Source organism: Macaca nemestrina, chromosome 2 (assembly GCF_043159975.1).
Source record: "Macaca nemestrina isolate mMacNem1 chromosome 2, mMacNem.hap1, whole genome shotgun sequence".
NCBI classification, from domain to species: domain Eukaryota; kingdom Metazoa; phylum Chordata; class Mammalia; order Primates; family Cercopithecidae; genus Macaca; species Macaca nemestrina.
In genome coordinates this window covers 189,463,546-189,490,394 of record NC_092126.1, presented here as the reverse complement: position 1 = coordinate 189,490,394, position 26,849 = coordinate 189,463,546, and the positions used below count along the sequence as shown (strand labels likewise).

The 26,849-nt window shown below is 40.1% G+C and overlaps 1 protein-coding gene across 1 annotated transcript in view; it reads right to left on the bottom strand.

Annotated features, from left to right (window-relative positions):
- The window catches only part of LOC105477418 (protein S), a 100,114-nt gene extending 73,878 nt beyond the window's left edge, over positions 1–26,236 (bottom strand). Inside the window, exon 1 of the mRNA XM_071092553.1 lies at positions 26,013–26,236. Coding sequence (XP_070948654.1) covers positions 26,013–26,088 — 76 coding nt within the window. The 5' untranslated portion in view covers positions 26,089–26,236. The remainder of the gene's footprint in view (positions 1–26,012) is intronic.
- Positions 26,237–26,849: the final 613 nt, after the last annotated feature.

Sequence of the window (26,849 nt, the reverse complement as noted above, 5' to 3'; positions counted from 1 at the left end):
CCCGGCACGGAGTTTGAGATCTGAGAACGGACAGACTGGCTCCTCAAGTGGGTCCCTGACCCCCAAGTAGCCTAACTGGAAGACACCTCCCAGTAGGGGCTGAATGATACCTCATACATCTGGGTGCCCCTCTGAGATGAAGTTTCCAGAGAAAGGATCAGGCAGCAACATCTGCCATTCTGCAACATTTGCTGTTCTGCAGCCTCCGCTGGTGACACCCAGGTAAACAGGGTCTGGAGTGGACCTCCAGCAAACTCCAACAGAACTGCAGCTGAGGGTCCTGACTGTTACAAGGAAAACTAACAAACAGAAAGGACATCCACACCAAAATTCCATCTGTATGTCACCATCATCAAAGACCAAAAGTAGATAAAACCACAAAGATGGGGAGAAACCAGAGCAGAAAAGCTGAAAATTCTGAAAATCAGAGTGAGTCTTCTCCTCCAAAGGAACTGTATCTCCTCGCCAGCAATGGAACAAAGCCGGACGCAGAATGACTTTGACGAGTTGAGAGAAGAAGGCCTTAGACGATCAGTAATAACAAACTTCTCCTAGCTATAGGAGGATGTTCGAATCCATCACAAAGAAGCTAAAAACCTTAAAAAGAGATTAGATGAATGGCTAACTAGAATAAACAGTGTAGAGAAGTCCTTAAATGACCCAATGGAACTGAAAACCATGGCACAAGAACTACGTGACACATGCACAAGCTTCAATAGCCAATTTGATCAAGTGGAAGAAAAGGTATAAGTGACTGAAGATCAAACGAATGAAAGGAAGTGAGAAGAGAAGTTTAGAGAATAAAGAGTACAAGGAAATGAACAAAGCCACCGAGACATATGGGACTATGTGAAAAGACCAAATCTACATCTGATTGGTGTATGTGAAAGTGACGGGGAGAATGGAACAAAGTCGGAAAACACTCTTCAGGATACTATCCAGGAGAACTTCCCCAACATAGTGAGGGAGACCAACATTCAAATTCAGGAAATACAGAGAACACCCCAAAGATACTCCTCAAGAAGAGCAACTCTAAGACATATAATTGTCAGACTCACCAAAGTTGAAATGAAGAAAAAAACGTTACGGGCAGTCAGAGAGAAAGGTCGGGTTACCTACAAAGGGAAGCCCATCAGACTAACAGCAGATCTCTTGGCAGAAACTCTACAAGCCAGAAGAGAGTGGGGGCCAATATTCAACATTCTTAAAGAAAAGAATTTTCAACCCAGAATTTCATATCCAGCCAAACTAAGCTTCACAAGTGAAGGAGAAATAAAATCCTTTACAGACAAACAAATGCTGAGAGATTCTGTCACCACCAGGCTTGCCTTACAAGAGCTCCTGAAGGAAGCATTAAACAGGGAAAGGAACAACTGGTACCAGCCACTGCAAAAACATGCCAAAATGTAAAGACCATTGATGCTAAGAAGAAACTGCATCAACTAATGAGCAAAATAACCAGCTAACATCATAATGACAGGATCAAATTCACACATATGAATATTAACCTTAAATGTAAATGGACTAAATGCTCCAATTAAAAGACACACACCAGCAAATTGGATAAAGAGTCAAGACCCAACAGTGTGCTGTACTCAGGACACCCATCTCACATGCAGAGACACACATAGGCTCAAAATAACTAGATAGAGGAAGATCTACCAAGCAAATGGAAAACAAAAAAAGGCAGGGGTTGCAATCCTAATCTCTGATAAAACAGACTTTAAACCAACAAAGATCAAAAGAGACAAAGAAGGCCATTACATAATGATAAAGGGATCAATTCAACAAGAAGAGCTAACTACCTTAAATATATATGCACCCAAACAGGGGCACCCAGGTTCATAAAGCAAGTCCTTAGAGACCTACAAAGAGACTCAGACTCCCACACAATAATAATTGGAGACTTTAACACCCCACTGTCAACATTAGACAGATCAACAAGACAGAAAGTTAACAAGGATATCCAGGAATTGAAATCAGCTCTGCATCAAGTGGACTCAATAGACATCTACAGAACTCTCCACCCCAAATCAACAGAATATACATTCTTCTCAGCACCACATCACACTTATTCCAAAATTGACCACATAGTTGCAAGTAAAGCACTCCTCAGCAAATGTAAAAGAACAGAAATTATAACAAACTCTCTCTCAGACCACAGTGCAATCAAACTAGAAATCAGGATTAAGAAACTCACTCAAAACCGCTCAACTACATGGAAACTGAACAATCTGCTCCTGAATGACCACTGGGTACATAACGAAATGAAGGCAGAAATAAAGATGTTCTTTGAAACCAATGAGAACAAAGACACAACATACCAGAATCTCTGGGACACATTAAAAACAGTGTATAGAGGGAAATTTATAGCACTAAATGCCCACAAGAGAAAACAGGAAAGATCTAAAATTGACACCCTAACATCACAATAAAAAGAACTAGAGGAGCAAGAGCAAACACATTCAAAAGTTAGCAGAAGGAAAGAAATAACTAAGATCAGAGCAGAACTGAAAGATATGGGGACACAAAAAACTCTTCAAAAAAGCAATGAATTCAGGAGCTGGTTTTCTGAAAAGATGAACAAAATTTATAGACCCCTGGTGAGACTAATAAAGAAGAAGAGAGAGAAGAATCAAATAGACTCAATAAAAAATGATAAAGGGAATATCACCAGCAATCCCACAGAAATACAAACTACCCTCAGAGAATACTATAAACACCTCTACACAAATAAACTAGAAAATCTAGAAGAAATGAATAAATTCCTGCACACATATACCCTCCCAAGACCAAACCAGGAAGAAGTTGAATCCCTGAATAGACCAATACCAGGCTCTGAAATGGAGGCAATAATTAATAGCCTACCAACCAAAAAAAGTCCAGGACCAGATGGATTCACAGCCGAATTCTACCAGAGGTACAAAGAAGAGCTGGTACCATTCCTTCATTGCAATCAATAGAAAAAGAGGCAATCCCCCATAATTCAGTTTATGAGGCCAGCATCTTCCTGATACCAAAGTCTGGCAGAGACACAAACAAAAAAGAGAATTTTAGACCAATATCCCTGATGAACATCGATGCAAAAATCCTCAATATCCTCAATAAAATACTGGCAAACTGAATCCAGCAGCACATCAAAAAGCTTATCCACCACGATCAAGTTGGCTTCATCCCTGGGATTCAAGGCCGGTTCAACATATGCAAATCAATAAACATATTCCATCACATAAACAGAACCAAAGACAAAAATCACATGATTATCTCAATAGATGCAGAGAAGATCTTCGACAAAATTCAACAGGCCCTTCATGCTAAAAATCTCAGTAATCGAGGCATTGATGGGACCTATCTCAAAATAATAAGAGCTATTTATGACAAACTGAGAGCCAATATCATACTGAATGGGCAAAAACTGGAAGCATTCCCTTTGAAACCCGGCACAAAACAAGGATGCCCTCTCTCACCACCTCTATTCTACATAGTGTTGGAAGTTCTGGCCAGGGCAATCAGCCAAGAGAAAGAAATAAAGGGTACTCAGTTAGGAAAAGAGGAAGTCAAATTGTACCTGTTTGCAGATTACATGACCGTATATTTAGAAAACCCTGTCATCTCAGCCCAAAATCTCCTTAAGCTGATAAGCAACTTCAGCGAAGTCTCAGGATACAAAATCAATGTGCAAAAATCACAAGCTTTCCTATACACCAATAACAGACAAACAGAGAGCCAAATCATGAGTGAACTCCCTTTCGCAATTGCTTCAAAGAGAATAAAATACCTAGGAATCCAACTTACAAGGGATGTGAAGAACCTCTTCAAGGAGAACTACAAACCCCTGCTCAACAAAGTAAAAGAGGACACAAACAAATGGAAGAATATTCCATGCTCATGGATAGCAAGAATCAATATTGTGAAAATGGCCATACTGCCCAAGGTAATTCATAGATTCAATGCCATCCCCATCAAGCTACCAATGACTTTCTTCAAAGAATTGGAAAAAACTACTTAAAGTTCTTATGGAACCAGAACAGAGCCCATATAGCAAAGACAATCCTAAGCAAAAAGAACAAAGCTGGAAGCATCACGCTACCTGACTTCAAATTATACTACAAGGCTACAGTAACCAAAACAGCTTGTTACTGGTACCAAAACAGAGATATAAACCAATGGAACAGAAGAGATGTAATACCACACATCTACAACCATTTGATCTTTGACAAACTTGACAAAAACAAGAAACGGGGAAAGGATTCCCTATTTAATAAATGGTGCTGGGAAAACTGGCTAGCCATATGTAGAAAGCTGAAACTGGATCCCTTCCTTACGCCTTATACAAAAATTGATTCAAGATGGATTAAAGACTTAAATATTAGACCTAAAACCATAAAAACCCTAGAACAAAACCTAGGCAATAGCATTCAGGCCATAGGCATGAGCAAGGACTTCATGACTAAAACAGCAAAAGCAATGGCAACAAAAGCCGAAATTGACAAATGGGATCTAATTAAACTAAAGAGCTTCTGCGCAGCAAAAGAAACCACCATCAGAGTGAACAGGCAACCCACAGAATAGGAGAAAATTTTTATAATCTACCTATCTGACAAAGGGCTAATATCCAGAATCCACAAAGAACTTAAACAAATTTACAAGAAAAAAATCAAACAACCCCATCGAAAAGTGGGCAAAGGACATGAACAGACACTTCTCAAAAGAAGACATTTATGCAGCCAACAGACACATGAAAAAATTCTCATCGTCACTGGCCATCAGAGAAATGCAAATCAAAACCACAATGAGATACCATCTTACACCAGTTAGAATGGTGATCATTAAAAAGTCAGGAAACAACAGGTGATGGAGAGGATGTGGAGAAATAAGAATGCTTTTACACTGTTGGTGGGACTGTAAACTAGTTTAACCACTGTGAAGACAGTGTGGCGATTTCTCAAGGATCTAGAACTAGAAATACCATTTGACCCAGCTATCCCATTACTGCATATATACCGAAAGGATTACAAATCATGCTGCTATAAAGACACATGCACACGTATGTTTACTGTGGCACTATTCACAATAGCAAAGACTTGGAACCAAACCAAATGTCCATCAATGATAGACTGGATTAAGAAAATGTGGCACACATACACCATGGAATACTATGCAGCCATAAAAAAGGATGAGTTCATGTCCTTTGTAGGGACATGGATGAAGCTGGAAACCATCATTCTCAGCAAACTATCACAAGGACAGAAAACCAAACACTGCATGTTCTCACTCATAGGTGGGAATTGAACAATGAGAACACTTGGACACAGAGTGGGGAACATCACACACCAGGGCCTGTCGTGGGGTGGGGTGAAGGGGGAGGGATAGCATTAGGAGATATATTTAATGTAAATGACGAGCTAATGGGTGCAGCACACCAACATAGCACATGTATACATATGTAAAAAAACTGCACATTGTATACATGTACCCTAGAACCTAAAGTATAATAATAATAATAAAACGGAGGGAAGGAAATAATTTAAAATAGTATTTTAAAAATATTTTAAAATCCCTAATCCATTAAAAGACATAAGGCTTCAAAATGTATTCATTTTTTGATCAAGGCAAATGGGGGGAAAATCTATAGTTAAGACTTTTTAGGAAAATTTTAGAACTTCATAAATAGAGACAATATCCTAAAATCCTACAGAGGAAAAAAATAATGTTACTGTCAAACTCAGATGGCGTGGAGAAAAGAGGATGAATAAAATTAATTACCTTTCACAACTGGGGCAGGTCAACAGTAAAGTTACTAAAAGAAAAAAAAAAGAAAAGCAAAACATGGAAAGAGAACCCTATTTGAAATTAATAATGTTCTGATTCTAATTAAAGCCTAGCTATTTAGTATCCTATATAGCTTCAGGTAGAACTTCTATAATGTTCACATTTCTTTTAGTTAAAATAGTTACACCAACCAAAACCTGATAAAGATAGTACAGAAAAGAAAATACATAAACTGATCTGACAGGAGTATAATGGCCAAATTCTAAGTAAATTATTGGCTACTTTAATATAATGGATCCCCAAAATCCCACAACCTGACCAAGTAGATGTTATTCTAGAAATGTACGAATGATTATGTGTTACAGAATGAGTACTACATCAAATTAACTGCCTAAAATCAATTGAAAAAAAAAAAAAACAGAAAACATTTCTGATATAAGAAAAATTAATAATAAAACTTGGGCAGGGGTAGTGGCTTATGCCTATAATCCCAGCACTTTGGGAGGCCAAGACGGGCAGACCATCTGAGGTCAGGAAATCGAGACCAGGTTGGCCAACATGGTGAAACCCCATACAAAAATCAGCTGGGCATGGTGGTGTGTGCCTGTAGTCCCAGCTACTCAGGACACTAAGGCAGGAGAATGGCTTGAACCTGGGAGGTGGTGGTAGCAGTGAGCCAAGATCATGCCACTGTACTCCAGACTTTTCTTTTTTTTTCAAAAAAAAAAAGAAAAATTAATAATAAAAGTAAAAGTCTTAGGAATCTACAAAGTGTAAGAATCTTTTTTAACATGACAAAGAGTACATACCAGAGACCAACTACAAAAACATTAGCCAATTAAACACTATTGATATACTCATTAAATTCGAGATCAAGACAAAGACACATGAAATCATTATTATCATTTATCACTGTTCCAAATTTTAGTTAAATAATAATTGATGAAAAGAAGCAAAGTAACAATATCCTATAGGACACATGTTATAAAATGAATGAGACTTGAAAATATTATGCAAAAAGGAATAAGCTAGACAACAAAAGATAAGTATGGTATGATTTCATATACATGAGGTACGTGGAGTAGTCAAATTCATAGAGACAGAAAATAGAATGGTGGTTGTCTGGGGATGCAGGAATAGGGGGAAAGGGAGGTATATTTTAAAGGTTATAAAATTTCAGTTTGGCAAGATGTAAAGTATGGTAGATAGTTGGCAGTCATGGCTGCACAACGAGGTGAATGTACTTAACGCCACTGATCTGTACACTTAAAAATGGTTTTTTTGTTTTGTTTGTTTGTTTGTTTGTTTTTGAGACGGAGTCTGGCTCTGTTGCACAGGCTGGAGTGCAGTGGCCGGATCTCAGCTCACTGCAAGCTCCGCCTCCCGGGTTCCCGCCATTCTCCTGCCTCAGCCTCCCAAGTAGCTGGGACTACAGGCGCCGCCACCTCGCCCGGCTATTTTTTGTGTTTTTTAGTAGAGACGGGGTTTCACCGTGTTAGCCAGAATGGTCTCGATCTCCCGACCTAGTGATCCGCCCGTCTCGGCCTCCCAAAGTGCTGGGATTACAGGCTTGAGCCACCGCGCCCGGCCTTAAAAATGGTTTTAATGATAAATTTTATGTTATGCATATTTTAACAAAATAAAATAAATATTGTATAGGCAAAGACAAATTAGCATATGCAGGTGAATGATTATCTACCAGTGAAATCCAATAGAACCCTCTGAAAATTCATTAGCACTAACAAGAGCATTAAAAAACATCTAGACTGAGATTTTTTCTATTTTATTTATTTATTTATTTATTTATTTATTTTTTTATTTTTTTAAGGTGGAGTCTCTGTCACTCAGGCTGGAGTGCAGTGGCGCTATCGTGGCTCACTGCAAACTCCGCCTCCCAGGTTCTCCTGCCTCAGTCTCCAGAGTAGCTGGGATTACAGGCACCTGCCACCACGCCGAGCTAATTTTTTTGTATTTTTAGTAGAGACGGGGTTTCACCATGTTGGCCAGGCTGGTCTCAAACTCCTGACCTCAGGTGATGCACCTGCCTCGGCCTCCCAAAGTGCTGGAATTACAGGCGTGAGCCACTGCGCCTGGACTAGACTGAGATTAAAAAAAAAAAAAAAAATCAATAAGTTTCCTATACACCACCAAAAATCAGAAAACCTACACAGTGTGTGGTGGGGAGATATAATTGAATAAGAATTATTCAATACAAAGGAATAAGTAAGTCATGGGCAAGAATGATATAGCAAAAAAACATAAGATGTTACTGGAAGGTATAAAAAAGTCTTATGTCTCACGATCCTGAATAGGGAAGTCCAGTACTTTCAGGATGTAATGCCCAAATTAATCTGTAATGCTGATGTAATTTCACTCAAAATCATGAATTGTTGTTGAAGAATTTTAAAAGCTGTTTATAAAGACCATTTAGAATGATAAACAAAGAATAATGTTTAGAAACAGAATATAAATGAAAATAACTTTTAAGTCTAAAGATCATATTTTAGTTCTCTAATTTTTGTTTTCCATGGCAGCCTATTTTTGTTTTATGGGTGCCACATCCTCTCACATTTATTTTATTTAGTATATTAGTTACAAGTTTTTGAAAGATATCTTGTGTGACTTCAATTACCTCTATTTCCTCTGAGGTTATTAGTTCTATACATTTATTCATTTCTTTCAAGCTCCTGATTTTATGCAAGTATCTAGTAGCAAGAATCTGGCTGTTAGTTACATTTTTCGGATATCAAAAATGTGCCAGAGAAATAAAAACATTGCAAGCATGGCACAGTAACAGAATAACAGATCCATGGAATATGTGTTTATCAGGCTCCAGGATTCTCATGGACCAGTGTCTCTAAATTGCTCTGGAGAAAGAGGCACTCACTAAGCAGGAGATTCCTAGAATACATCACTGCTGTCCTTAAAGTCTCAGTCAGTGCCAGGACCACGAATCATTCTCATCAACATTTAAGCGAAGCAGACAACACCACTAGGCAGTGCCACACCACAACGAGGACCTTCACATATTGCAGCCAGACCCGAAACCTGGCCGGTTAGGTTAGCTAAATGGGTTCATGTCTGTCCTTTTTACAAAATTGAGATTTTGTACCCCACTTATCACATTTGGCAGGGTTTTACTATATTTATATGTTATTGAGGTGGGAGAGACATTCCTTTATACCACACTAAAGTCAAAATTGAAAAGAAAAATACAAAAACAGATGTGGCTCATAAATAGCAAAAATGTCTGCATCCAAAAACACAATCTGTACTAGTAAAAATCAATGTGCAAAGTAGGAAAAACCACGCCACTTCTATGAAAGAAATTTAATGCTTTTAATATATATAGAAAATTTACAAATCCATAAGAAAACAAAAGTTCTACTAGAAAAAAAAAACCCTAAAAACATAATTAGGCATTTCATAAAAGAAAGAAAGAAAAAAAGACTAATAAGGACATTTAAGAAGTTGAAAGAAACATAAGTGTTTATCTGGGTATGATGGCTCATGCCTGCAGTCCCAGCTACTCAAGAGGCTGAGGTAGGAGGATTGCCTAAGCCTGGGAGGCTGAGGCTGCAGTAAGCTAAGATCATGCCACTGCATTCTAGCCTTGGCAACAGACTGATACCCTGTCTCTCTCTTTCTCTTTCTCTCTCTCTCTCTCTTTCTCGCTCTGTTTCTCTGTCTCTCTCTCTCTCTCCCTCCCCCCCTACACACACACACACAGACACACACACACACACACAAATGTTATTAGAATTCTTTCAAGCCTCACAAGACAGTGGATACACACAAGGGTACATTAACATTTATGACTGAATTTCATGATCTTCTTACCCTCACTTTATGATCCAGAGATTCCAGTATTTGCCAAGTTTTTTAAAGCATTTTGGGCAAGTCTCACATCAAACTAATACATCCACTCCATCCACTCCCTCTACCTCCCTAAAAAAGATTTTACTATGTTTGCATTAACAAAGATTTAAAATGAAGTTAATGTCCAACTTTGGCAAAGATGAGAGGAATAAGACACCCTTAAAATCTACTTTTAAAAGCAGATTCCCAGGAGGAAATGTAACAATATGTATCCTAAACTTTCAAAATAGGCACAGTACATGGACTTTCAGCTAACAACTCTATTTCTAGAAAATTAAGAAATAAACATGTATATATAAAGAAATATACATGAATGTATGTATAAAGAAATATATATGAATGTATGTATAAAGAAATACATATGAATGTGTTCATTACAATATAATTGATATAAGCAAAACATTGGAGATAATCTAAAAGTCCAAAATATAGTTTTGGTTAAATATATTATAATAAGCACACATAAAGGAAAATTATATATCTATTTCAAAGGGTGATATAGATTTCAACTTACTGATATAAAAAAATCATCATAGTTTTATGATATGAAACATCAAGTTACAAAAATTGTATAGAGCACAGTTCCATGTATTTTCATTTCTAAGAATGTGTATCTGCGGACAAAAGCTTTGAAGAATATAGAACAAAATGTTACATTGGTCTCTGGTCAGTGGTACTACAGATGCATTTTTTATTGCATATCTATATTTTCAAATTAGATTGCATTAAACAGGGATTTCTTGAATAGTTTTAAAATATTAGGGAATCACTGGCTGTAAGCAAATTAGCATATCCAGGGAAATATATCCAATGAGACACAAAGACCCAAATTCCAAGGTTAATAATGGATTGTATGTTTCAAAACAACTAAAAGAGGACTTAATATGTTCTCAACACAAAGAAATGATAAATATTTGAAGTGATGGATATGCTAATTTGCACAATTAGATCGTTTCACAATGTATAAAAATATCAAAACACTACAGTGTACCCTATAAACATGGTTGTCCTTTAGTATTCTTGGGCGATTGGCTCCAAAACCCCAGCAGATATAAAAATCCAAGGATGCTCAAATCCCGTTCTCACATTGCTATCAAGAAATACCTGAGTCTGGGCAACTTATGTTAAAAAGAGGCTTAATTGACTCACAGTTCTGCCTGAGGGTGAGGTGGGTGGATCACCTGAGGTCAGGAGTTTGAAACCAGCCCGACAACATGGTGAAACCCCGTTTCTAAAAAAATACAGAAATCAGCTGGGCGCAGTGGTGCGCCCTGTAGTCCCAGCTACTGAGGAGGCTGAGGCAGGAGAATCACTTGAACCCGGGAAGCGGAGGTTGCAGTGAGCCAAGATCGTGCCACTGTACTCCAGCCTGGGTGACAGAGTGACACTCCATCTCAAAAAATCATAACAAAAAAAAAAATAAAAATATTGAATTATCACCCAACCCCCCTAAATTATTATTATTTTTACTTACATGTTTTTGTAAGATATATGTAAAATAAAACCTAATAAAACAGGAATATTTAGGTAAAAAGAATTTGTATCATCTAATAGAACAAGGGTCAAGACTTCTTTTTCATCACAAAGGTTGTTTTCTTTTAAATTAATGCAATGTTAATCTCAATCAAAGCTTAACAATGTAAAGATAATTTAGGTCTTGCTAATGTCAAACATCATCCTGCCCTTTTTGATTCACCGAATAATGATATGAAACCCAATCCAACATTTGATAAAATTCTAACATCTGTCAAGACCTCTGCATTCCTTCATTCTTGTGGATAGTCACTGTTGGTTTTATAGATTAGCTTTCACTAACCTCTTCCTCACTTGCATCTTATGAGCCTCTTTTCTTTGTACTTGATACGGTTTGACTCTGCGTCCCCACCCAAATCTCATCTTTAATTGAACTCCTATAATTGCCACATGACGTGGGAGGCAATTGGTGGGAGAAAATTGAATCACGGGGGCAGTTTCTCCCATACTGTTCTCGTGGTGGTCAGTAAGTCTCATGAAATCTGATGGTTTTATCAGGGGTTTCTGCTTTTGTGTCTTCCTCATTCTCTCTTTGCCTGCTGCCGTTCATATAAGACGGGACTTGCTCCTCCTTGCTTTCCACTGTGATTGTGAGGCTTCCCCAGCCATGTGGAACTGTAAGTCCAATTATACCTCTTTCTTTTGTAAATTGCGCAGTCTTGGGTATGTCTTTATTAGCAGCATGAAAACAGACTAATAGAGTACTTAATCAATTTAGATGTGAAAACCGACACTTTTTGAAAAAACATTGGAGGCAGAGGAATTAGGGGTTCAGTTGTTTATATTTAAGCAACTTTTGTAATTTAAAGTTGAAACTTAGAAATGCCACATCTAGCTGGGTGCAGTGTCTCACATCTGTAATCTCAGCACTTTGGGAGTCTGAGGTAGAAGGATCCGTTGAGCTCAGGAGTTCAAGACCAGCCTAGGCGGCATGACCAAAATTATCTGGGCATGGTGGCTCATGCCTGTAGTCACAGCTATTCAGGAGCTGAGGCAGGAGGATTGCTCGAGCCTGGGAGGTTGAGGCTGCAATGAGCTGTGATCATGGCACTGCACTCCAGCCTAGGGGACAGAGCGAGACTCTTTCTCAAAATAACAACAATCCAAAAAAAGGAATTTTAAAATAATGAAAGAAAGAAAAAAGAAATGCCCATTCCTAAAAGTCTTTTTCCACCTCACATCTACTAATTTCTCACTGGAGAACTTCTCCACAAGCTGCATTCTCTTGCCATGGTGCTCAGCTTTCTTTCTCCCTTCTCTGACATTTCCTCTTCTCTTGCCCTAATTACCACCTCTGGATATTCTGCAAAAATTTGTTCATTTCTCTATCTTCTCAATCTCCTTAAAAACTAGACTGTCTCAAACTTTAAATGTGGATAGAAATTATCTGAAAGTCTTGTTAAAATGCATATTCTGGATGAGTGCATCTAGGGTAGGGCCAGATATATTTCATTTTCAGTAAGTCCCTGGGTAAAGCTGATGCTGATGTTCCATGGACCACATTGGAGTAGCAGAGTTATAGACCATGTTTTTAGGACTTCACTTTCTAAAACTCAAGCTTCATATTCCATGTGCTTCATTGAGTTGTAACTATTTGAACTATAAGTAGAAGTGCATGTGTCACTTTTAAGCTAAGGCAGTTAAAAACAAGTACACCACCTCCATTGCTCCTTTTTTTTTTTTCAGGAACATTGGATGCCATGTATTCCAGATGGAAGAGATTTATGCAAACCACACTGAACTTTATATGATTAAGAAATAAACTCTTATTTTGCCAAGTCATCAAGATTTAGAAATTTGAAAATCAATTTGGAGATTTGAGGATGAATGTGCTATCACTTCATAGACTATCTTATCTTAACCAATATAAGGGCATGAAACATTTAAACTAATACCTGTAACAGACATTATTCAATAATGTGCTAATTTGTTTCTTTGTTAATAGTAAAAATCAGAGGGTTATAATCAAAGCAAAAACACATAGATAAAATAGAGTTTTTCAGGTTTATTCCTTGAATAAAATAACCAATAAAACAAAAGAGTAAAAAAAAAAAAGCAAAGATGGTTTTTAAAATTTTAGAGACTAGTTATTGAGAAAAAAAAAAAAAAAAACTTTTCTAAATTACCCTTTACTATAAATGGAAAAATTAAGATCCTACAAAGCTTTATCATAGTTTAATTCATGATTCTGAAAAAGGGAAACAAAATCATAAAGTATGTTAAAACTCGAGTAGTCTTTGGATAGATCACCTGGGATGATTGGGAGGATGACAAAGAGGAATTGTCTTTCAAACAGAAGGACCAGCATGTGAAAAGGCCATAGGGGAGAGCGGACAGAGAATGGTCCATTTTGAGAGAAGAAGCAGGGAAAGGTCACTTGTAGGAAGAGATAAGGCTGGAATCCCCTAGATTTTGAGCTTTGTATGCCAAATTCAGATTTCAGAAACAGACATAGGAGACAAAAAGCAGCAGCTGATGCTTTTAAAATTGATTTTATAGATGCAAATTGCCATGTTATGGTGAGGGCCACATGATGGCAATGGCGAGAGAGAGGCCTCAGGAGCTTAGGGCCTCAATCCTATACTTGCAAGGAAGTGAATTCTCCCAACAATCAGGGAGTCTGGAAGTGGACTTCAAGCTTCAAATGAGATCTCAACCATGACCGACCCACTGATTTTAGCCTTGCAAGATTCTAAGCAACTTAACTGGATTTGTGCCTGGACTTCTGACCAATGCAACTGTGAGGTAATAAATTGTGTTTTCCTAAGCTGTTAAATTTGTGGTAATGTGTTACAAAGCAATAGAAAATGAATACACAAAGAGATAGCATAATTTTCAATCAGGCTGAATGTGGTAATATTGCTGCTTTCATTCCATTTGCTAGCTAGGGCTGCCAGCTTCAGTTCTAACAGTTGGCTTGGTTGGCTAATGCCATCCTAGACCAATCTTGGCACACACTAAATAACATTGAAAAGCCAGACATTCCTTGGCATAATGTAACAGAAAGAATTCACAAAGACTAGGAGACAGAAATTCTGGCTTGAATTTTTTATGTCACCCCTACCTATTCTCTCTCCTCAATCATCCCCCATTTCCCCCAGTATAGAAAAGAAGACTATATTTTCACTGATCCTGTGAAAAACAGACTATTGGAGAACCCACTGGAATTTTTAATAAGCATTTTACTGGCAGTTCTCCCTAGATCAAACATGCTGGTGGGAGGGACAACAATGGAAGTGAGACCCCAGATTTCAAGTGGAATGGGAAGAAACAGGGGTGGCTGAGCTTAGGTAACAGCTGTTACTCACTTGAACAAAAACTGGGGTGTATGTAGTGATCACATCTTGGAGAAAGGATTAACAAGCAGAGGTCTCATGAGATTAAGACGAATAGACAACCCACCGATTTCTTCACTGTTTCATGCACAAACTCCCTATATTAGCAAATAGAGGCTGTACTTCAATCACAATACAAATAAATCACCGCCTCTCCTTAATCACTCATTTTGAGTTACCTGACTGATCCAGAATCTCTTGAGTGAAGGAGAGGAGAGACACCCTTGAAGAAGTATCCTTCTGTTACAGTTTCATACTATAAGCTTTTCTCCCAGTTTCTCCAAACTAAAACAAGGTATCTTACCTGAATAACTACACTGACGAGAAATATCCCAAAAACCTTTAGTGATTATTAGATAGTGGCCTTTGAGGAAGTAAAATGTCTAAGACCTAAGGTATGCTGATTAACATATGCTGGTTGTAACTGAGGTTTATGCAAGTCAGCTGATAAGCAGAATTTTGTCCTAAAACCATCTAACTATAGGCCCAATCAGATTCAAACCCAAGGCTTTCATTCCTTCCCCAAGACTGAGAGCAGTGGACTATTTTCAGCAAGAGGTTGGTCATGTTGGAACGTAGCTGTAGAAGTGAGAGAAGTTGTTATGTACCTGAGTGTCCATCACTAAGGTAGAAGAATAAATTTTGGTAAATGTCTTATTTTTGAGACATATTCCATTTTAAGGTTTTCTACCATGATCTATTTACCACAGGAGTTGAAAGGCTGCCAAATGCAGATGGGAACCATAATAAGAGAATGCTCTCCAGCTAGTTCAAAGTTCAATTCAAGTGCTCTGTCACTTGGCCTAGCCAATGATCCATCAGATCCAATTGTGCTCAAATTTTCTATAACAGAGCAGGGTCCTCTTCAGAAGCTGCAGCAAGTTTTAGAAGAGAAATTTCGTAGAGATCCCCATGATTTGCGAGCAAGTCTCATTTCCTTCAAGTAATTTGTTTTCTTCGACAAGTAATTTCTTTCTTTTGATAAACTCATCTTGGGTTTTTTGTTGTCGTTGTTGTTGTTTGTTTGTTTGTTTTTTGGGACTTAAGTGGAATCTGAAAATCTGACCATAGGACACCTGGTGACCATGAGATTTGAACAGCTCATCATAAGCTGGATGCTATCTTTTCCATTGAGCTATGTAGTTGTGATAGCATAAACCATGCTAAAGTGGTATAAATAGGATGAGACTGAAGGCATAACTTAGTTGCCTACAGGGGTTGGTCACTCTCGATTTCCTCCTCACCCTCAAACCCCCTCATTGGTCTCATAAGAAGAGATCTACGACCAACTGGTGAAAATCTCTGGCTTACAAATGTGTTAATCTGTCTGCCTCACTACAAAGGAATACTTGAGGGTGGATAATTTATAAAGAAAAGGAGTTTAATAGGATCATGGCTCTGCAGGCTGTACAAGAAGCATGGTACCAGCATCTACTCCTGGTGACGGCCTCAGGAAGCTTCCAATCATGGTAGAAGACAAAAGGGGAACTGGTGGATCACATGGCCAGAATGGGAGCAAGAGAGAGAAGGGGAGGTCCCAGACTTTTAAACAACCAGATCTGATGTGAACCTCTATGAATCTCATGTGAGAAGTCACTCATCACCAAGGTGCTGGTGCTAAGTCATTCATAAGGGATCCACCCTCATGACCCAAACACCTCCCACCAGGCACCACCTCTTACTATGGAAGCCCCTCCCCGCCCCTCCTCTCCTCTCCTCTCCCCTCCCCTCCCCTCCCCTTTCCTTCCCTTTCCTTTTCTTTCTTTTCTGTTGCGGGAAGTCAGGGACTCCAAATGGAGGGACCTGCTGGAGCCACGGCAGAGGAACATAAATTGTGAAGATTTCATGTTAATATGGACATTTATCAGTTCCCAAATTAATAATTTTATAATTTCTTATGTCTGTCTTATTTTAATCTCTTATTCCTGTTATCTTCGTAAGCTGAGGATGTACATCACCTCAGGGCCACTAAGATAATTGTGTTAACTGTACAAATTGATTGTAAAACATGTGTGTTTGAACAATATGAAATCAGTGCACCTTGAAAAAGAGCAGAATAACAGTGATTTTAGGGAACAAGGGAAGACAACCATAAGGTCTGACTGCCTGTGGGGCTGGGCAAAAAGAGCCATATTTTTCTTCTTGCAGAGAGCCTATAAACGGATGTGCAAGTAGGAGAGATATTAAATTCTTTTCCTAGCAAGGAATATTAATATTAAGACCCTGGGAAAGGAATTCATTCCTGGGGGGAGGTCTATAAATGGCCGCTCTGGGAATGTCTGTCCTATGCAGTTGAGATAAGGACTGAGATACGCCCTGGTCTCCTGTGGTACCCTCAGGCTTACTAGGGTGGGGAAAAAACTCCGCCCTGGTAAATTTGAGGTCAGACTGCTTCTCTGCTCTCAAACCCTGTTTTCTGTTGTTTAAGATGTTTTCAAGGCAATATGGGCACTGCTGAACATAGACCCTTATCAGTAATTCTGCTTTTGCCCTTTGCCTTGTGATCTTTGCTTTTGCCCTTTGTCTTGTGATCTTTGTTCTCCTTTTTGCCCTTTGGAGCATGTGATCTTTGTGACCTACTCCCTGTTCTTACACCCACTCCCCTTTTGAAATCCTTAACAAAACCTGCTGGTTTTGAGGGTCAGGTGGGCATCACGGTTCTACTGATAGGTGATGTCACCCCTGGTGGCCCAGCTGTAAAATTCCTCTCTTTATACTCTTTCTCTTTATTTCTCAGCTGGCTGACACTTACAGAAAATAGAAAGAACCTACATTGAAATATTGGGGGCAGGTTCCCCCGATACTTTTCTTTTCTTTCTTTTCTTTTTTATTTATTGTTTTTCATAGAGTCTTGTTCCGTCACCAAGGCTGGAGTGCAGTGGCATGATCTCAACTCACTGCAGCCTACACCTCCCAGGTCCCAGCGATTCTTCTGCCTCAGCCTCCTGAGTAGCTGGAATTACAGGTGTACACCACCATGTCCAGTTAATTTTTGTGTTCTTAGTAAAGACAGGGTTTCATCATGTTGACCAGGCTGATCCCAAACTGCCGGCCTGAAGTGATCCACCCACCTCGGCCTCCCAAAGTGCTAAAGTGCTGGGATTACAGGCATGAGCCACTGTGCCTGGCCAGAGGTCACTTTTCAACATGAGATATGGAGGGGACAAAACATCCTAACCATATCAACAGATGCTTCTCTGTGGTATACCAACATGAGCCAGATGTAGACCTCCTATAAAGCTACAGCCAAAAACTAACAAACTAACCTCTCTCAGGGGCGGTCCTGAGAGGCACTGGAGAAGCAAAACCCTCACTATGGGCAGACATATAAGTGGAATTTCTCATTGTTCACCTTGCCTACAATGAGAAATTGCCTGAGATGGTTGCAAATGGTCTTTCCAGAGGTTCAGTGACTTGTAAAGAGGTAGATCACAGGCTTAGGGATGAAGTTCAAGCAAGAATTGTCCCAGAGATGAGAATGTTTGTGTTCCAGATGAACATTCACAAGACAGCCCCACACCAGAGAAGTTCTTAATAATAATTAGGTCAGAATGACCTACTTAATGACCGTCAGTTATGTTTCCTCTCAAGTCTATCTGGTGCAAGGATCACAGACTAAAAACTCTAACTGTCCAGTAGGCAGCATAATTTGGAAGGAAGATAATTTGATTAAAGACAATGGGAGATGCTCAGCATTGTGGTAAACTGAAGAGGTCACATTCTATCTAAAGAAGGCAGCTCACCACACCTGTAATCACAGCATTTGGGGAGGCCAAGGCAGGTGGATCACAATGTCAGGAGTTCAAGACCAGCCTGGCCAACATGGTGGAACCCCATCTCTACTAAAAATGCAAAAATTAGTTGGGCGTGGTAGCACAGCCTGTAGTCCCAGCCACTCGGGAGGTTGAGGTAGGGTGATAGAGCGAGACTCTGTTTCAACAAAAAAAAGAGAAGAAGGCAGCTCACAATCAGCTTGAGCTGAATCTTACCATGTTGGGATGTGGGCCAGTGTTGTCAGATATTCCTTTGTTTTTCAAGAGAAGCCATAAAACCAGATGTTGACATGAAGTGTTCCAATTTTTGATATGTATGAGGGCCAAACACAGAAGTTTATAGGCCACATATGGCCTTCGGGATGCCCTCAGTCTAATGTTTATCCAATGTTTATTTAAAAAGGCAGTCACAGTGGCAAGGATGGAGGCTACACATTGGCCACACTGGATCTGCCAAATGAACTTTCCTTCACTAGGGCCCACCCAGACTCTCGCTATCAAAGTAAAAACACCAAGTTTGTCTGCAGGATTGCTATTCCTTGAGGTGCTGAAAGTTGAACGTATTACAAAGTTCAATCAGATATCTGGTGGACTGTTGATTAAGAAGGGCTCTTCCATCATGGAGGAGCAGCATAGGTAGACACACTTTCTGGGATTTTATTTTTCTGTCAGCACAACTATTGGTAGACTTATTCAATGCTTTATGCTAAGCCACACGACACTACATCTAAGGAATTAACACCACAATTAAGAAAACAAATCAGTGGAATGATTTTAGTTTTCCTTGGCCTTCCTGTATATCCTAATATCTGGAAGGAGCTAACCTTACGGAATGATGAACTGACCAATTATTGAGGGCTCACTCACTGTAAGACACAACTATCTTTGTTGTTGTAAGACAACACTACAACTATCTTTGTTGTTGTAAGACAACACTATCTTTCAAAATACGGTTTTTAAAAATGTGGTATGTTCTCTGTACCAGCAATCATTAAAATATAGTGCTATCTGGGCATAGTGGCTCACGCCTGTAATCCCAGCACTTTGGAAAGCTGAGGCCAGAGAATCCCTTGAGTCCAGGAGTTCAAGATCAGCCTGGGAAACATAGCAATATCTCATCTCTATTAAAAATCAAAAAGGGCCAGGCGCAGTGACTCAAGCCTATAATCCCAGCACTTTGGGAGGCCGAGACGGGCGGATCACGAGGTCAGGAGATCGAGACCATCCTGGCTAACCCGGTGAAACCCTGTCTCTACTAAAAAAAAAAAAAATACAAAAACCTAGCCGGGCGAGGTGGCGGGCGCCTGTAGTCCCAGCTACTCGGGAGGCTGAGGCAGGAGAATGGCGTAAACCCGGAAGGCGGAGCTTGGAGCTTGCAGTGAGCTGAGATCCGGCCACTGCACTCCAGCCTGGGCGACAGAGCGAGACTCCGTCTCAAAAAAAAAAAAAAAATCAAAAAGAACATTAGCTGGTAATGGCATGCATCTATAGTCCCAGCTATTTGGGCGGCTGAGGTGGGAGGATCACTTGAACCCGGGAGGTCAAGGCTACAGTGTGACATGATTGCACTACTGCACTCGTCCAACCCATGCAACAGAATGAGGCCCTGTCTCAAAAAAAAAAAAAAAAAAAAAAAGATTGTAGGTCGGTCCAATAGTACTGAGTTATCAGAGCTTCTTAATATTAGTATCAGTAACCCCCAACTGGCAAATTTGACTGGCTTAAAATAAAATAAAATACAGCGCTATTTTACTAAAGCCGAAATACACAGATCAGGAATAAAAAGAAAAAGGAAAGAAGTACTTGTCATGATATGATGTTTAATGACTGTTATGGGCTGACCCCAAAAGATGCTGAAGTCCTAATCCCCTCGTACCTGTAAATATGACTTCATTGTGAAATAGGGTCTTTGCAGATGATCAAATTAAGATGAAGTCATTAGGGTAGGCCTTAATCCAGTGAGGCTTGTGCCCTTATAAAAAGGGGAAATGTGGGCACAGAGACAGACATGTACAGAGGGAAAACGATGTGAAGACACAGGAATAATGCCACCCAAGAGCCAAGGAACATCTGAGGTTACCAGGAGCTAGCAGAAAGCATGAAACATATTCTCCTCTCACAGCCCTCAGAAAAAACCAACCTTCCTGATACCTTGATTTTGGACTTCTAGACTTCAAAATCCTGAGACCATAACTTTCTGTTGTTTAAACCACCCACTTTGTGGTATTTTATTATGGCAGTCCTAGGGGACTAATACAGTTACCTAATCTCAAATTTTTTACATTCTGTCCTCACAACTGCATTCTGCTCACCTACAAATTTGGAAACCAAGAATGGTCTCCAAGGAATACATTCACTAGGGAACCTAACATATTTTCCACTGAATTACAAGCTAAGACTGTTGTGTTGCCATTTGAAGCTCTTTACCTGCTGGGGAAAAAAAAAAAAAACCCAAAAAACCCAAACAAACAAACAAACAAACAAAAACAATAATAAGAGGATTATGTTAAAAGAAAGACAATAATCCAGGCAAAATAGTGTTGTTGCCAGACACTAATCAGGGTTAGGTGTGAAACCCCTCCAGGATGACTACTGTCCACAGGTGATATAGGAAAAGAAACAATGGATGGACCATCCACAGGTAGGGACAATAAGGGCTCAGATTCTTCCTGATTATGCTATGGTTCATCTTATTGAGCAAACACAAACACGAGGCCCTTGCATCCTGAGGGCAAGAGAGCTACGAAATGGATAGGGAAACAGTCATAAATACCAGCTCATACTTGCAACCAACGGGAGACAGGCAAGCCCTAAATCCATTACCTGCATTCCCTTGCCTACATTTTTGGGTTTTTTTGCTTTTGTTTTCTTTATTTCTTTTTCTTTTTCTCTTTTTTTTTTTTTTTTGCATATAAGATGTATTGGTACACTATAATGTATCATTTTACCCATAAATCTTAGCACAGAAATACAGGAATCATGGTCATCACTTGATGATACCTAGGAAATGGGAGCCTCAAGCCTTCCTCTCTGGATGTGGTGCCTGGAACCAATCGAGGGAAGGGTTCTTTCTCTGTGCAGTAGTCATTTGCATTATATTAGATAAATATTTTCAAATGGTGTGTATGGAAAGAAGGGCAAGTGTATATGTTAGACAGCCAATAATTAGAATATGTAGACTTTTCTTATTTCTGTGTCCTTCCCAGCATCCATTCTTTTGTGGGAACTGTTCTTCCATCACTCTATGCAATTCTAGTGAGCTGTCAATCACAGGACTCCAGTGCCAGGCTAAGCCAAAATGATCAGGGTCTCCTAGGAATTTGAACTGTTCACAGAGACACACAGGACTGGAAGACAGAATTGAGTCATCTGATTGGCAGCTCCTAAAGTACTGTCACATGAGTTCCCACTGTATAGATCACCTAAATGTTCACATTCCTGGCTTCTGTAGGCCTAGTTGTTCAGCTAGCCATTCAGTAGCCTTCCAATAAATTATTCAACTGCTCCTTCCTTCCTTCCACTCTTTTTCCTTTTCCTTTTTTCTTTCCTTTAGTTAGCAAGAGTTCATTACTGTTGCTTATAGGCAAAGAATACTGTATTATCAGGCATAATATTTTGAAGGTTTAAGTATGTATATAGATCCCTCAAGCTGCAAAGATATAAACTTGGTGAACAGAAAAGGCCTATTGTTTCTTAGCATCGAATTAATAGTAGGAGAATATGGCATAGGGTTTGATGTTGTATTGCTGTACATTAGAAATTGTTTCTAACTCTTCCAGCACAAACTCCAACTATAATCTAACCTTGATAAAATCTCTCCATCAGCGCAACATTTTGGACTTTTTAGTGAAGATAATTTAAGAAAAGACAAGGCTTCGTACATAGTAAACGGAATAGTTAGAGAAGGAAAGAAAAGGGTACAAAAGAGGGGGAAAATATGAGTCAGTAGTGTCTAGAGTAGCCTGCACTCACCCAGGGTGGCAGTCTAGATAAGGCCAAAGGGACATCCTCTTTCTCCTATTTCCCCTCACCACATGCCTTAAGTGGGAAATGATTAAAATATGTAGACAGTATCTATTTTATTTTCATTATTTTTGGAGACAGGATCTCACTCTATCACCCAGGCTGGAGCGCAGTGGCATAATCATGCTCACTGCAACCTCAACCTCCTGGGCTGAAGTGACCCTCCCACCTTAGACCCCTGAGGAGCTGGGCCTACAAGTGTGTACCAACACATCCGGCTAATTTTTTTTTTTTTAATGTCTTTTGTAGAGACAGGGTCTCACTATGTTGCTCAGGCTGGTCTTGAACCTCTGGCTTCATGCGATCCTTCCTCCTCAGTCTCCCAAAGTGCTGGGATTACAGGCGTGAGCACCCATGACTGGGTGACAGTATATATGTTAAATAGAGAGATTCTCATCCCTCTCTCTGATACATATATGTATGTATATATATTATATGTAATCTGGAAAATTAGTTAATGTCTCTGAACAATTTCTTTTTTTATTTTTAAACAAATAAGTTGAATTAGATTATTTCTAATAACTATTCCTAAAATAAAACTATGATTTGTAAATGTTTTTCTTTAAATCACAACTATAAGCCAGCCATGGTGGTGCATACCTATAGTCCCAGATACTCAGGAGGCTGATTGGAGGATTGCTTGAGGTCAGGAGTTCAAAGCTGTAGTACCTGTGAATAGTCACTGCACTCCAGTCTGGGCAAGATAGCGAGACTTTTTTTAATCACAAAAATATTTTTTTTAATGGTCCATAGCTTTCTATGGCCTAAACAATGAATTATAGGCTGGGTGTGGTGGCTCACACCTGTAATCCCAGCACTTTGGGAGGCCAAGGCAGCAGGATCACTGGAGGTCAGGAGTTCAAGATCATCACTGGAGGTCAGGAGTTCAAGACCATCACTGGAGGTCAGGAGTTCAAGACCAGCTTGGCCAACATGGTGAAACCCTGTCTCTACAAAAAATACAAAAATTCGCTGGGTGTGGTGGTACATGCCTATAATACCAGCTACTTGGGAGGCTGAGGTGGGAGGATGCCTGTAATACCAGCTACCCAGGACGTGGAGGTTGCAGTGAGCTGGGATCATACCACTGCACTCCTGCACTCCAGCCTGGGCAACAGGGTGAGACTCCATCTCTAAATAAATAAATAAATAATTCTAAGTAAGGGACTACACAATGAATTACAAATAAAATATTTATAACTCTAATTATATCTCAAATTTAAAATCATTTAGAGGCTGGGTGCGGTGACTCTCACCTGTAATCTCAGCACTTTGGCCAGCCAAAGTAGGCAGGCCGCTTGAACTCAGGAGTTCAAGACCAGGCTAGGCAACATGGCAAAACACCAACTCTACCAAAAAAAAAAAAAAAAAATACACACAGACACACACACAAATTAGCTGGGCATGGTGCCAGATGCCTGTTGTTCCAGCTACTCAGGAGGCTGAGCTGGGAGGATCCCATGAGCCCGGGAGGGGGAGGTTGCAGTGAGCTGTGATCATGCCACTGCACTCCAGACTTAGTGACAGAGCCAGACCGTCTCAAAAAACAAGTAAATAAGTAAAAATAAAGTAAAATTAAATCATATGGATTAAAAACATCACATCTATATCTAAATTTCCTCTTTAGTAAACCACAGATGACTTTTAATCCAATTAAGCAATCAAAAACTTTTTTTTTTTTTGAGATGGAGTCTCGCTCTGTCGCCCAGGCTGGAGTGCAGTGGCGCGATCTCGGCTCACTGCAAGCTCCGCCTCCCGGGTTCACGCCATTCTCCTGCCTCAGCCTCCTGAGTAGCTGGGACTACAGGCGCTCGCCACCGCGCCCGGCTAATTTTTTGTATTTTTAGTAGAGACGGGGTTTCACCGTGGTCTCGATCTCCTGACCTTGTGATCCGCCCGCCTCGGCCTCCCAAAGTGCTGGGATTACAGGCGTGAGCCACCGCGCCCGGCCGCAATCAAAAACTTTTTAACTGAAGGCATTATGGGGCCAATTATTCTTTATGTGATATACTTGAAGAATTAATTTGTCTGCTCTATCAGTGTTTATATATATAACAAGTGTAATTCTCCATATGTTTCTATATAATACACACACACAAACCCATATAATTTTTACCTCTGCCTAGATTCAGTCAAAATGTAACAATCTCTACAAAAAGAAAAGGCCTAGCAAATTTCTATGATGACAAGGAGTTAAGTGTGGCAAGCTACTTTGCCTTTCTCCTCTCCAAAACACTAGCTAGGAAGCAAATATTTAATTGTCCTAATGAACTATATAGGTAATAAGCACCTGGAGTTACAAATTGGCTTAATGATAGGGGTTTGAATGCTGAAGTTTTGCAGTTGTAGCTCTTTAGTGTAAGTTCAAAAAATAATGTTTTAGTCCCAAGTTAGATTTTTAAAGTACTGCATTCATCCTGATGACTAATAGAAACTAGTGGAATGTTAGCAAATTGATATATAATTCTCTAGAAATTTCCATCTTCGAAAAGTTTACTTTGGGGCTCTAGGCTCCTAAAAGTTATTTGTAATTTAGAGTTCTCACTCCCGTTCCAATCCCTAAAAATAAAACATAAAACAAGAAGGCATTTTTGGCCAGGCGTGGTGGCTCATGCCTGTAATCCCAGGATTTTGGGAGGCCGAGGCGGGTGGATCACCTGAGGTCAGGAGTTTGAGACCAGCCTGGCCAACATGGTGAAACCCCGTCTCTAGTAAAAATACAAAAAAAAAAAAAAAAAAATTAGCTGGATGTTCAGGCAGGCACCTGTAATCCCAGCTGCTCTGCAGGCTGAGGCATGAGTATCACTTGAACCCGGAGGCGGAGGTTGCAGTGAGTGGAGATGGAGTCACTGCCCTCCAGCCTGGGCAGCAGAGCAGTCCCTCTCAAACAAATAAAAAGGCATTTTTATTCAACAAACACGCTTACAACTTTAGAAAACAAATTAACTGACCACTAAAAGGTACTAATTGCCTTGCTATTCCTTATATATTTTTCAGAGAAAACTTAATATCCTGTCTTGAACCCGGGCATAAGGACGTAAAGAACCTGAAACACAAAGATAAAGAATTCATGCCACCACCTCAGATCAGTGGCACATAGTGTTAAAAAATCCTCAGTACAAACGATCTGAGAAATAGAATACAGTATTTAACAGTCCTTTTGATTTCAGGGTTAGAAAGTGACATATACCTACTGCTATACAAACCCTCAGTCATCCTAAAACAGGTCGTTAATATGAGACAAGCAAACCAAGCTCAAAGTCCAGAAATTGCAAAAGGGAGGTAGGTTTCAGGAGACCGGTGCAGGTTGGGGGCAGGCGCCTGGACAAAGGGAAAACACAGTGTGTTACCTTTTCTTCCCTACTCATATACTAGAATCTGCTCATCCTGACTGGGAACTTCAGCTTTGAAGGGAAACGGGCAGGTGTTCTCATCCCTCCATTGATACTTAGTGTCAACTAGGTTCTTACATCTGTACTGTAGGCAATACATTCTCGCAACTGTGCAGATAGTGATCCTGCCCCACCATTACACTGTTTGCTCTATCCACGGCTGTTTCATGCGCTGGGTGTCTGTCGGTACTTACTGGAAACTTTCTAGGAGGCTGCAGTTCTAGAGAAGAAAATCCTACTAACCAGGGCACGTAGTTCAGTCGACAATGCTAGGGAAGGGAGAAGAGACACTATTGATTACTCACAGTTTGCCTCTGAGACGGGAAGCACTAGGAGGAGATACGCCAGCAGCGCCCCGCAGCGCCCACCCAGGACCCTCATTTCGAAGCGCGCGGAGGCGCGGGCGGGGACGGTGGCGCGTCGCGGCGGGGACCGGAGCGCTGGGCGCCGCGGAGCTGCGAGCTTGTGCGCCTCGGTCTGAGCAGTGCTGCGCGGCGGCGCCTGCGACCCAGCGAGCCTCGGCGGAACAGCCGGGGGCGGAGGGGACCGCCCGCTCCCAGCCCCCAGCCCGAGAGGGGAAGTGATAACAAGGACATTTCCAGGAAGCTTTTCGGAGCTGGGGGATGGGCTCTAGTGTTGGAGGCCTAGTAAACACTGCCGAGACATCCTTCCTCACCAGCCCCCTAGTTGCTGCTTTTCGTTCCTTTCCTCCACAGTGTGAAGTTTCCGAAGGGGAAGGGGTGGGGAACGCAGTTCTCTGACTGGTCAAGAGAACTTCCAGGGTTCAAGAGGACAGGATCGCTAGGTTCAAAAGGAGAAATAGTGAGACACTGACTTGTCCCTGAAAATATTAACCAAAACCTGGAACTCAATGAGGACTTTAGGAAGAGCTATGGTGATAGTAAAAGTAAATGGGGTCATTTTGATCATATGTTTTTTTTGGTCTTGTATGCCATACAGGCATACAAAAATTATAAAGAATATGAAGAAAAGAAGGGAATATTAGAATAATCTGCCTTAAAAAAAATCTTGCTCCTCTAAAGACTTCAGTTGAAAGTGAATATCTATACATCTACCTATTTATTAATTTAATTTTTTTTTTTTTTTTTTTTTTGAGACAGAGTCTCACTCTGTCGCCCAGG